This window comes from Grosmannia clavigera (assembly GCF_000143105.1).
Source record: "Grosmannia clavigera kw1407 unplaced genomic scaffold GCSC_140, whole genome shotgun sequence".
Taxonomy (NCBI): Eukaryota; Fungi; Ascomycota; class Sordariomycetes; order Ophiostomatales; family Ophiostomataceae; genus Leptographium; species Leptographium clavigerum.
This window is the reverse complement of record NW_014040801.1, coordinates 210,252-222,091: the sequence shown is the minus strand read 5'-3', so window position 1 is coordinate 222,091 and position 11,840 is coordinate 210,252. Positions and strand designations below refer to the sequence as shown.

The 11,840-nt window shown below is 57.2% G+C and overlaps 6 protein-coding genes across 6 annotated transcripts; 3 read left to right on the top strand and 3 right to left on the bottom strand.

Annotated features, from left to right (window-relative positions):
- Positions 1–309: 309 nt before the first annotated feature.
- Positions 310–1,322, bottom strand: CMQ_633 (60S ribosomal protein l23; the record flags this gene model as incomplete). The annotated part of the gene is made up of 5 exons (XM_014317712.1): positions 310–342; positions 408–485; positions 547–793; positions 947–994; positions 1,309–1,322. The coding sequence occupies 5 exons, from the start codon at positions 1,320–1,322 to the stop codon at positions 310–312; spliced, it is 420 nt and encodes a 139-aa protein (XP_014173187.1).
- Positions 1,323–1,700: 378 nt separating this feature from the next.
- On the top strand, positions 1,701–3,245 carry CMQ_1741 (zip family zinc transporter; the record flags this gene model as incomplete). Its single annotated transcript, XM_014318820.1, has 3 exons — positions 1,701–1,728; positions 1,805–1,972; positions 2,080–3,245. 3 exons carry the CDS (start codon positions 1,701–1,703, stop codon positions 3,243–3,245), a joined length of 1,362 nt encoding a protein of 453 aa, XP_014174295.1.
- Positions 3,246–3,551: 306 nt separating this feature from the next.
- CMQ_1307 (uncharacterized protein) lies at positions 3,552–4,004 on the bottom strand (the record flags this gene model as incomplete). The annotated part of the gene is made up of 1 exon (XM_014318386.1): positions 3,552–4,004. The coding sequence occupies one exon, from the start codon at positions 4,002–4,004 to the stop codon at positions 3,552–3,554; it is 453 nt and encodes a 150-aa protein (XP_014173861.1).
- Positions 4,005–4,597: 593 nt separating this feature from the next.
- Positions 4,598–5,725, top strand: CMQ_880 (uncharacterized protein; the record flags this gene model as incomplete). The annotated part of the gene is made up of 1 exon (XM_014317959.1): positions 4,598–5,725. The coding sequence occupies one exon, from the start codon at positions 4,598–4,600 to the stop codon at positions 5,723–5,725; it is 1,128 nt and encodes a 375-aa protein (XP_014173434.1).
- Positions 5,726–6,120: 395 nt separating this feature from the next.
- CMQ_559 (extracelular serine peptidase) lies at positions 6,121–7,912 on the top strand (the record flags this gene model as incomplete). Its single annotated transcript, XM_014317638.1, has 2 exons — positions 6,121–6,231; positions 6,299–7,912. 2 exons carry the CDS (start codon positions 6,121–6,123, stop codon positions 7,910–7,912), a joined length of 1,725 nt encoding a protein of 574 aa, XP_014173113.1.
- Positions 7,913–8,298: 386 nt separating this feature from the next.
- On the bottom strand, positions 8,299–10,021 carry CMQ_510 (putative dfg5 protein; the record flags this gene model as incomplete). Its single annotated transcript, XM_014317589.1, has 4 exons — positions 8,299–9,000; positions 9,069–9,724; positions 9,789–9,857; positions 9,925–10,021. 4 exons carry the CDS (start codon positions 10,019–10,021, stop codon positions 8,299–8,301), a joined length of 1,524 nt encoding a protein of 507 aa, XP_014173064.1.
- Positions 10,022–11,840: the final 1,819 nt, after the last annotated feature.

Sequence of the window (11,840 nt, the reverse complement as noted above, 5' to 3'; positions counted from 1 at the left end):
ACTGCTTCTCGTCGTGTGTATTTGATTTTTTTTCGTATTACTCGTTTTGTTTTCTCTTTTTTTTTCCTTGTTTGTCATGCCGGTGGTATGTGATTTCTCCATGCAGCACCACAGCCAGAAAACAAACGAAAAAATGCACATGCAAGCCCGGTTGTGAATTTTCCCCCGCATCCCCAGAGCAAGGCCGTCTGTCTGCGCACTCGCCGTCTAACCTGGCTTTCTCGTTCCTCTCGCCGATCCCGGGCGCAGAAGAGAAATCGAAAACTAGTGTGTAAAAACTCTAAAATTGGCCCATCCGCAAAAACAACTTTACATGACGACACCGGAGTTGCTGGCAATACGCTGGAGCTGGTCAGCAGGGAGGAAAGAGTAGACAGGAAGAAGAGAAACAGGGACATATATCGTACCGGCCAGAGCTCGGCAGCCTCCTTGCCGACGGGGCCAGTGATGGCAGAGCCCTTCATCTCGCCCTTGGGGTTGACAATCTGCACAACTGTCAGCAAGACCACGCGATCCCTTCAGCGAGAGCAGATCCTCCAAACATACCACGCCAGCGTTGTCCTCAAAGTACAGGAAGACGCCGTCGGTGCGCTTCCACGGCTTGGACTGGCGCACAATGACGGCCGGGTGCACCTTCTTGCGCAGCTCCGGCTTGCCCTTCTTGACCGTGGCCATCACCATGTCGCCCACACCACCGGCAGGTAGTCTGTTCAGGCGGGCACCGATACCCTTGACGGCGATGATGTACAGGTTGCGAGCGCCAGAGTTGTCTGCGCAGTTCATGATCGCACCACTGTAATCGCTGTTAGCATTCCATTCTGTCGCGCTGGTTCTCCCGGTCGGAGTCGTTCGATCCTTGCTTCATTCGTCGGATGTTCCCTCGTTCGGTCGATCCGAGGAGACGAGAGAAAACGGAAAAATCACAATAGGTAAAATGGTAACATACACAGGAAGACCCAGGGTCATCTTGAGCTTGCCACCGGGGGCACCGCGACTAGAGAAAATATGTCAGCATGGGGGCTCGTCGTGGAAACGTCGTCTGCCCTTCACGAGATGACAATGTGTTCGACCAATTTGCGCCCAGATTGTCAGACGGCCCGATCTTCAACGATTCATTCGAAGGAACTCGTCCAGACTTCGCCCCGTTCCCATCCAAATTCGTCTGTTGCCCTCCTCTTCTCTGCTTCTCTTTTTTCTTCTCTTTTTCATCCCCAGCTCCATCCTCGCATTGGTGTTCCTCCGGCCCGACAACCTGGTGCAAATATCTCCCTGAAAGGCAGACTAATCCGGAAGGAATCCTCGACTTACGAGAGCTTGGCCATTGCGTCGTTTGGTTGTGTGAAAAAGAGATGCTTGTTTGTTGAGTCGACTCGGCGTGTGGACAATGGGTGTTGTGAAGTTGTGCACCGATTTTCCACTCCCCGCCAAAAAACTTTTTGTCCAGAAACTTTTTGGTGTGGGCCAGACTAACCCTACTATACGGTCACGTGTCACTCCAGCTCACTCACGCCTAATATCACGTGCAGATACGCCATCCGCCTCACACGTGCCGATAGCGGTCGCATTTCCAGATATTTCGGATACGAGAATAATACTCCGTAGTGCTCCATACATACGTCGCGTAGTATCCCTGGCCAATCCGGCTGGTCTCTCCTTGTTGGTACTCGGTCCTTGATCTTGGATCATCGACGCCCTCAACAATGGAGGAACCGCAAGCCATGGCAAGAGGTGCGTATGCAGACGTCCAATGAGCTCTACCTGTCCTTTTCCTCCGTCCTTCATTTGCTGATGGGATCAGACGCAGCCTGGTCGATTCCGACCGAGATTCTGCGGGCAGAGCTGGCTCGACGAGCTTCCGACGAAGAAGCCGGCCAGCCAACGCGGCCAGTCTGCGGCTCCGGCAAGAAAGGAGCCTACGAAACCGGCCTTCACGTGTTTGCGCTCTTCCTGATCTTGACGATCAGCATATTAGGTATGTGCAGCTTCCTGCGAGCAGCTCGGGTTCTTCCGGTGCCCAAAGCCGTCATTTGCCTCTTTGGAATTAGCTGCAGCAGGCTCACACTCAACTTCGCCTCCCAGCATGCGGCTTCCCCCTCTTCAACCGCCGCACCAGCAAAGGGATGCGTCCCAGCAAGATCATCTTTCTCTGCCAGCACTTTGGCACCGGCGTGCTGATCGCCACGGCCTTTGTCCATCTCCTCCCGACAGCCTTTCTCTCGCTGACCGACCCCTGTCTTCCCTACTTCTTCAACAAAGGTTACAACCCGCTCGCCGGCCTGATCGCCATGGCCTTTGCCCTCAGCGTCGTCTGGCTTGAGTCCTACCTAACGACACGCGGTGCCGGCCACTCGCACTCGCACATGTGGGAGGAAGTCGACTCGGACGATCCCGACGGCGGCCACAGCCACGGCAACGGCGCTGCACATGGGCCGGCCAACGGCCTGGCTGCACACCGCAGCTCGAACCATCGTCCGAGACACATTGTGCTGGGCGATCGGAGCGCGTCCGAGGGCCTCATGGCCGGGGCCTCGCCGCTGCCTGAGTCGACACCGACACGGCCGGGTATAGGGAACAGGGGCAAGAATAACAATGTCAATGTCAATGATGACATTGACGACGGCGACGGCGACGACGATGATGACAATGACGACGAGCTCGGACTCAACGTCCGCCTCGACGAGCTGGATCAGGCTCCAGACCAGCCGCTGCCGGTCGGCGAGACGAGTGCACCCCATCTGCCCGATTCGGCCGAGCAGAAGCGGCTCATGCTGCAGTGTCTGCTGCTCGAGGCCGGCATTCTCTTCCACAGTGTGTTCATCGGCATGGCCATTTCGGTCGCGACCGGGCCGGCTTTCGTGGTCTTCCTCGTCGCCATTGCCTTCCACCAGTGCTTCGAGGGCCTGGCACTCGGCAGCCGCATCGCGGCCATTCACTTCCCTCGCGCATCGTACCGGCCTTGGCTCATGGTGCTGGCCTATGGCACGACCACGCCTCTCGGCCAGGCCATCGGCCTGCTCGTTCACAACCTCTACGACCCTCTCAGCCAGACCGGCCTGCTCATGGTCGGCATCATGAACGCCATCTCCAGCGGCCTTCTGCTCTTTGCTGGTCTCGTCCAGCTCCTGGCCGAAGACTTCCTCACCGAGAAGAGCTACAAGACCCTCCACGGACGGCGCAGAACCCAGGCGTTCCTGGCCGTCATCTCCGGCGCCATGTTGATGGCCGCCGTCGGCGCTTTTGCGTAAGACAGGGCTGTTCTCCCTCTCCTTACACAACAGCGCGAGCCAGGACACCCTTCGGATGTCTTACAGCACAGGCTGCTGCATAGTACGCTACATCGGCCACGACTGGATCGGGCTGGGCTGAGATTTTAGTCTCATGGTCGGCTAGCTGAGCGCTTAAAATTGACTTGCATAGACGGCATTCGTGGCACACGCTGCGATATATTGTATTATAAGGTTTCGACGATTCTGGGATATCATTTAGACACTCTTATGCTTGCTTGTTGGATATGTGCCTTGAAGGACGCATTGACAAAGTTTTCCTCGTGATCATTTCACATTTCGTCGTACTGCTCGCAAGAGCTCCTCTCCAATAAAGGCCGCGACGACGGCGAGAATCCCCCACGGCACCACGTTGGCGGCCCAGCCAAACGTCAAGCCCAGACACAGACTCGCGTGATAGCGCAGACACTGCATCGCCGAGGCGCCATTGCACACGACGCCGACATCGCGCAGCGCGAGAATCTCGTACATGTGCCCGCCAGCGAGATAGGCATGGTACAGGGAGAAGACGACAAAGACGGTGGCTATAATTTCGCGAAGGCTGATGGACATGGGGTTCTGCAGCACCTCGGACACGCGTAGCAGACGAGGCGAGAAGAATCGAGATCGGCGGTACTGCCGGTCGCGATTGCTGGTAATGGGCCGGCCAGCACTTCCGGTACGGCGGTTTGGATCGGGGAAATTGGCTTCCGGATTGCAGCAGGCGCCGTATTGAGACATGGTGGCTATGGGACGACCTGGTCGTGATACGAAAGACGAAAGCTGTGCACGATGATGTTTTGTAGCCGTCTCGGAGTATATAAGACGCTGTTGGTCCACTTTCTTACAGTGGGGCCACGCTGCTGCCTATGCGCGACTTTAATGTTCCGTACCGAGATACCGTGTCGTCATTAGCTCATTAAAATCACGTGGCTCGACTGATGTACTTAAGAGGCGACCGGTCTCCCACCTCGGCCAAAGAGTTGAGTGAATGAGTAGTGTTTTACACTCCTTCCCGAATTGCACAAACATTTTGTGGCTAGTCATATTCACAGTTTGGACTTCCAAACAGGACAAATCAGACAGAAATAGACATAATAAATGCTAATTCGACTCTGATATATCGTCAAGTGAAATAGTGCCAAAGAGCACAAATAGCATACCGCTTTTAATGGGAGCATCGACTTCTCGTCTCAACCAGACCAAAATTAGAGCTTTGACTCTTGTCTCAAGCAGACTAAAAACTGAGCATCAGACTTTCTTAAAACAGGCAAAAACTGAGCATCAGACTGTTACAAACAGACAATATAAGAGCACTAGACTTCCACTTCAAGATGGCAACGTCTGAAGAATCCAGCTCGCAGGCGGCACTGCTGATCCCGAACGTGGGCGTCAGCTTTGCCAGCCGCGTGGACTATATCAAGAACATCCGACGCAAGGTGATCCAGCACCTGGCCGTGCAGTTCAAGAATAAGAGCGGGCGGCAAGAGCTGTCACGCGTGCCGCAGCTGGAACAGTTCCTGCAGTACCTAGACAATTGTGTGGAGATGACACCGCAGCTGCGCGATGCGACGTACATTGACAAGGGGCTGGATCTGATTATCGACGCCAAGTACTGCTTCCCGGCGCGTTTTGTGCAGACGGCCCGGGATCTGAAGCAGAAGTGGACAGACCAGAACTGGGGCGAGGACCTGGTGGTGGACGAAGGGTCGGATAGCGAGGGAGGTGCAGACGGAAGCCTTAACGCGGTCTCAAACAACGTAGAACGACAGACGACGGTGGTGACGGCCGGCGGCGACATGGTGACGATCCATCCGCCGCCACGCGGTCACGCCATCTTTGGCGAACACGGCATCATGCACGGCGTGGTGATCACGCAGGGCAAGAACGCCGGCCGGGTGTATCGGCGCAACCCCAACTACCGGCCACACAACGCGATGGTGTTTGGGCACAACGGGCTAGCCGTCGGGGCTTGGTGGCCGATGCAGATGGTCGCGCTCTTCCACGGGGCCCACGGCAGCAGCCAGGGCGGCATCGCCGGCAGCGCTCGACTCGGCGCCTACAGCATCGTCATCTCCGGCCTCTACGACGGTCTCGACGACGATCGCGGCGATACCGTCTTCTACTCGGGCAGTCAGAGCCACAGCAACCGCAACCCGAACGCAGCGTCGCGGCCGAGCAACTTCACCCAGGCCTTGTTGCGCTCGCTCGAGCTGGCCAACCCGATCCGCGTGTTGCGCTCGGCTGCCGGCAAGTCACGCTGGGCGCCCAGCGTTGGCATCCGCTACGACGGACTCTACCGCATCGTGCGCGAGAGCCAGGCCCACAACGAGTATGGCGGCCTGTTCTGGCGCTTCGAGCTACAGCGCCTGAACGGCCAGCCTGACCTGCTCGATGTCGTGCGCACGTCGCCGACGGCCCAGCAGCGTTACGATTTTACAAAGATTATTGAGGGATATTAGGAGAATGAGGAAGATGGAGCTCACAAAATGGATTGCTTTACCTGGTGGTCTGAGGGATGAAGAGACGAAGGATGGGAGGAATAAGCTATCAAGCAGGATGGAAGGAGGGGTATTATGTATGAAGAATAAAATCAAACCAGCTTCGGCGATGGCATCTAATTTCAGTGAAGCCAGTACACATGATTGTTTACATAATATTTGCCATCGTCTCAATTGCATGAACAGAAGCGGAAAGAGCAGCTATGCACCTTCCCCGCGTGGATTAGCGGTCACAGCCCTTGTATCTTTCACACGTTTACGATAATATTTCCGTACATCACATTCTCAACTAAACATCAACCAGCCAAACTCAAGACGAAACAACACACAACTATCTAGGCTCGCTCGTATTCCCAATGAGACCGGTTGGAGGCGCGCTGCTGGCGCTTGCTGCGGCACTGTTCTCGCAGCTGCAGCCGGGCGCCGGCCTGCAGACGTGGCAGCCGATTCGCCATCTAGAAAAGCAGGTGTGTATGCGTCTCATTCTGGCTGCCTGCCATAGCCGCTACTCTGTACAGCTTCTGACTCCAACAGATCCAGTCAGGCCCCAGCCTGTCTGCCCACGGGCACGACATTGCGGACGAGTACCCCGAGTACCCGGCACACGTCCTGCGCGTGCCCATTGACCACTTTCACAACGACTCGCTCTATGAGCCACACGTCGACGGCCACTTTGACCTGCGCTATTGGTTCGACGACCGTCACTACCGGCCAGGTGGCCCCGTCATCGTGCTGGCAGCCGGCGAGACTAGCGGGGCTGACCGGCTGCCGTTCCTGCGCAAGGGCATCGCCGCCCAGCTAGCCGCTGCCACGCATGGACTCGCCGTCATCCTCGAGCATCGCTACTACGGCGCCAGCTTTCCGCTTTCTGACCTCAGCACTGCCAGTCTGCGCTTTCTGCGCACCGAGCAGGCCCTCGCCGACACCGCCTACTTTGCCCGCCACGTGCGCTTCCCCGGCCTCGCTCACACCACCCCTGGCTCTGATGCCCCCTGGATTATCTACGGCGGCTCCTATGCCGGCGCTTTTGCCGCTTTCGCTCGCATCCTCTATCCCGACGTCTTCTGGGGCGCCATCTCTTCGTCCGGCGTCACCGTCGCCATCTACGACTACTGGCAGTACTTTGAAGCCCAGCGGCTCTTCAGCCCGCCCGCTTGCGTCAACACGACCCAGACCCTCATCCATGCCGTCGACCAGATTCTAAGGCCTGCGGGCAAGCAACAAAGACGCCACGCCAACCAACAGCCGCTGAGAGCGCTTCAAGACGAGCTCGGAGAGCTTACCTCCGATCACGTGACCACGCTCAAGACCCTCTTCAACCTGGCCAACGTCACCCACGACGACGACTTTGCCGCCCTGCTAAGCGAGGGCCTGGCCGGCTGGCAGGACACCAACTGGGACCCGGCCGTCAGCAGTCCTAGCTTCGGCTGGTACTGCGGCAACGTCACCGCCGACACGCTGCTGTTCCCCGAGCTGGAGGCCAGCCGGAGCGTCGCCACGACGTTGCTGGCCGCTACGACCTATAGCCACGAGGCCGCCACGCTTGCCGACGCCCTGCTCAACTTTGCAGGTTGGGTGCGGGCCACATTCCAGTGCGCTGACGGCCGGACGCAGGACCAGTGCTTCAGCAACCGCAACGCCACCTTCTACCGCCAGGACGATCTCTCCCAGCACTGGCGAGCCTGGCCCTACCAGTACTGCACGCAGTGGGGCTATCTGGCCACCGGCTCCGGCGTCCCGAACGACCGCTTGCCGCTTATCAGCCGCTTGCTCGACCTCGAGTACCTCTCGATCATCTGCCGCGACGCCTTTGGCATCACCGGTCCGCCCGACGTCGAATCTGTCAACCGGCTCGGCGGCTTCGACATCCAGTACCCTCGACTGGCCATCGTCGACGGCGAGGCCGATCCCTGGCGTGCTGCCACGCCACACGCCCTCGTTGGCGCCAAAGACCGTCCTAGCACCACCGATGAACCCTTTTGGCTCATTGGCGGTGGCGCCGTTCACCACTGGGACGAGAACGGCCTGCTGCCTGACGAAACCTCCGCTGACCTTCCGCCACAGCCCATTCTCGACGTCCAGGCTGAGGAGGTACGGTTCGTCAAAGCTTGGGTGGACGAGTGGACCGCCCAGAAGAGCAGCCTATAAGGAACTACCAGCACTGAGCACCATATTACAGCCGGTAAGTTATGATTGTTTTCAACGCCCAAGATACTCTCTTAATCTCAAGCCGGCTCCCCGGAATATATGTACAGTGGGTTTTGTACAAGCACAGTGAAGAGCGTGCACAAAAGCAAAAACCCCAGCCAATGCCTGGCATCTATAACAAACCCCCATCCTTTCCTGGGACACGGGGTAACCCTGAATGCCTGAATACGCCACCAGATGTGAGTCCCCCAAACGCCTGTCCTGTGCAGTGGCTACGGGCCGTCTGCATTTTCATGGCTGCCTCGCCACCAATACAATCAATGCAATCCAATTATAAGAGAATGAAGAAAAAGAAGGGCGCCATGCCCCAGTTGCAGTGCAGCCTTTCAAGCCGCGGATGTCGAGGCCGAGGTGGCTGAAGCTACCGATAGTTGTTTCGTCAAGTCCTGCTTTGGCTTTGTCCGCAGCAGCATCGCACCCAGCGGAGTCGACTCAAGCTCCAGCCACCAGTTGCCACTGTTCTCCGACAGGTCAGTCGAGAGCCAGAAGTAGAGGGCGACGAGGCTGGCGAGGATGACGATGGTGAGGATGCTGGCGCCGGCACGGTCGCCGGTAGTGAGAGGCCTGTAGGTCTCAATAGTTGGCGAGGAGGTACCGGCCGCACTGTTGCCCTGGCTGGTGCCACCGGAGCTGTTGGTGGCCGGCGCAATGGCCCAAGGCTCGTTAATGAGGAGGGTAGAGAGTGCTGCCAAGGCGCTCATTTGCTGGCCGGCACCAGTGAGGTTGTCGAAGGAGCCGGTGGTCCAGCGGAAGCCGCACACACCCGAGCTGTCGCAGGCCTGGGCGGCTCCGGCTGCACTGGTGCGCAAGACCGCCATGATTGTGTCGTGGGTGAAGGGTGCCATCTTCGTGGCCGTGGCTAGCCAGCGGTGGAGAAAGCCTTTGAACGAGAGCATGTCGGTGTTGCACTGCACCCGTTCAGCCAGCTCGCAGCTGAGCTCGACGGCAATGCCGTTGGGAAAGAAGATATCGAGCGTGCGATTAACGAGACCCTCGACGCGTTCGCGCCAGATATCGGAGCCATTTGTCTGGTGAATGTTAGTTTGTTTCTCTTTTTCCTTTTTCCTCTTTTTCTCTTGTCTGTCCCTGCACTTACATAGTTGTACATAAAGGCCGCTCCCTCCAGGAAGACGGCGGCATTGTAGCTAAACTGCGCCTTGGAGATGTCGGTGCAGTTCTTCTCGACGTGTCCGCCGTCGTAGATGTCGTACTCGGCCGACATTAGGCCGACACCCTGCACCCAGTCCCAGGTCTCAGTGGCCGTCTGCGCATATGAATCGTTGCCAGTGTAGCGCGCCAGACGGGCACCAAGGTTGAAGAAGATGCCGTTGGCGATGGAGTTTTTGTAGTCGTAGCCAGTGTTGGCAAAGGGAATCTGCCAGCGTAGGCCGCCGCCACACGTGCCGTCGTGGCGGTCGGGAGCGGCCTGCGTGTTGAAGACGGCCTGGGCCAGGGCCAGCCACTGCGGTTTGCTCGAAGGTGGGTTTTGGAAGACGGTCTCGGCCGCCAGAATGGCCGACATGCCCCAGAATCCCTGGTCGTCGTTGCCGAGGGACATGGTGACATTGGCCGGCTGGAAGCTGTTGCCGGGTGCACCGGCCTGAAACAACAACGAGTTCATGCTCACATTGCTGTACGTGTCGTCCTCGGTATAGTGCCAGTAGTCGATGTAGGTGCCCCAAAGGGCGCCGGCTTCCCACCAGTAGTAGGCCCCAAAGGGCGGCGGGCCGGGAAGGATGCCGGGTGTCTGGCCTGCGAGGATCAGCGTTGGTGTTCAATTACCGGTGCGCGCGTCCGGGGTTGCCTCCGATCTTACCATACTGGTTGCCCTTGTAGTACGTGAACAGATTCGCCGCCACGAGCTTGGCAGCCTGCTTGATGGAGTCTAGAAGCGACAATCAGCATTGAGAAGCCAGACCGAGCTGAGCGGACTCGAAACGAGCTGAACGCACCGGAAGAGGTCAAGTCGACGTCAAGTGCGGCTGAGGCTTGCCGAACCAGGAGGGAAGAGGCCAGGAAGGGAAGCGTGGTGGCCGCGTTGAGCTTCATGATGCCGGTAGATGGATGGACCGTGAGGAATACAAGACAAGAAACGGGGGTAGTAACAAAGACAGACAGACTATGCAAGAAAAGGCAGGACAGATAAGGCGGTCATCTCCAAGGCTCCTTCCTGTCGAGACGTGATTCGAGCAAAGGGGGAAGGAGTGGTCAGAGGTCAAAATACATTCCTCGCCGTTGACGGATACGACGCGCCAGAGAATGCCGACACGGTGCCAGAACTGGCAGACTACGAGCCTACGAGACCGCTCCGTACGAGCCTGCGAGCTACGAGCCGACAGCTAAGACCAGCCGGCGAGAACAAAGGCCCAGTTGGCCGTAGAACACGAGACGGGTGTCTTAGCGCGGCCAAAATGGGAAATTGGCACCAGAATGCCACCCACAGCGGCTCGTATCTCATTCCTGGGATGCAAGACGCTGGGGAAAATCCAACCGTCTGACTTGCATGATGGTCACAACTCGTACGGCGTACAGTGCTTCGGCCTTTTGCCTCTTCCTCCACACGAATCAGGGGGGGCTGTGGTCGGAACAAGGAATTTGTGGGCTCCGGTGCCGATTGATTAACCTTGAAGTGTGGTCAGGAGGAAGCTCAACACAGAACTCCTCCTGATTCGTGCTGCATCTTCCCCTAATAAAACTCTATCGCCTCTAACAGTGTCTTAGCGTCTGCAGGGGTGAATTCATTTGCCTGATTTTCTTCTTCCATTATTCCTGCTTGCTGGCCTCAACATCGGACCGCTCGGAAGGAACAGGTCGAAACAGAATGAGCAAAGAAAGAAGGACGGTAAGATTACAAAGACCACCCTCCCTCTCGGCCGCGATGACGATTGTGCTGCAATACAAAGGACAGCACACCGTCCCAGAGCTCGTATAATCGAGAACTAGAGAATACGAGCAGAAGGAAAAGAGAGGGGCCATCGTTCGGTTGTTCGGTTGGGGGGCTTTGGGCGTCGGCCTGTTAAACACTGGCGTGCCGGGTGTGCTCTCTACTTCGTAAGTACCTCGTATGTGTAATAAAAGCCGGCGCTACATCGCGTGGGTGGCTTGGCATTGGCCAGACACAATACGAGTGTGGTAGAGCCCGCGGCTGCCGTTTGTGCCGCATTTACGGAGTACTCCGTACGAGTGGACAAAACAGAGCAAACGCGATTTCAAGATTCACAAGCCTCTGCTCAAGCAAGGGGGAAAGTATGGAGTATAACCACCGAAAGTTAGGCCCTAAGCTCCACCAATACAGCGGTTTTGTTTTATTTTATTTTAGTAATGGCAACTCGGCGTGCTTCAGCTAAGCGGTATTGCACGTAAAGTGGCTACGGCCGGTGTTTTCAGGGGCAATTAGCCAGCATGGAATGCCGTTGGATCATGCACACAAGGTGGTGTCTTTCGCTAAAACGCCGGGCTATTCTTCCAGCCCCGTCGGAGCCACAGTACTCCGTAAACGTAGAGCCGCTCTGCACAAGGTGCATAATAGTATCGATTCAAGCCGATACCTATTATGCAGAACGAGTTGACAAGCCGGAACATCTTCCGAGAGCAGCAGCCGTGCAGCAAGCAGCCGCGTATTAACAAACGGCCAAACAGCAGCAACATGTGGGCCTTTGCTTCAGCTGCCTCTGCGCAGCGCTCCGTTGCAATCAGGGCGATCAGACCCCTCGCGACACCATGAACGGCAAGGCGGGCTGCAGCCGTGAGAGCTGTCGACAGTCCATCAACATACGAGCTGCCACACCTGCGATCCTTCAGCCGGACTGCATCTGAGGCACTTTCTCTTTTCGGTCCAAGGCTCTCCGTCTGGCCAGCACGATGACGT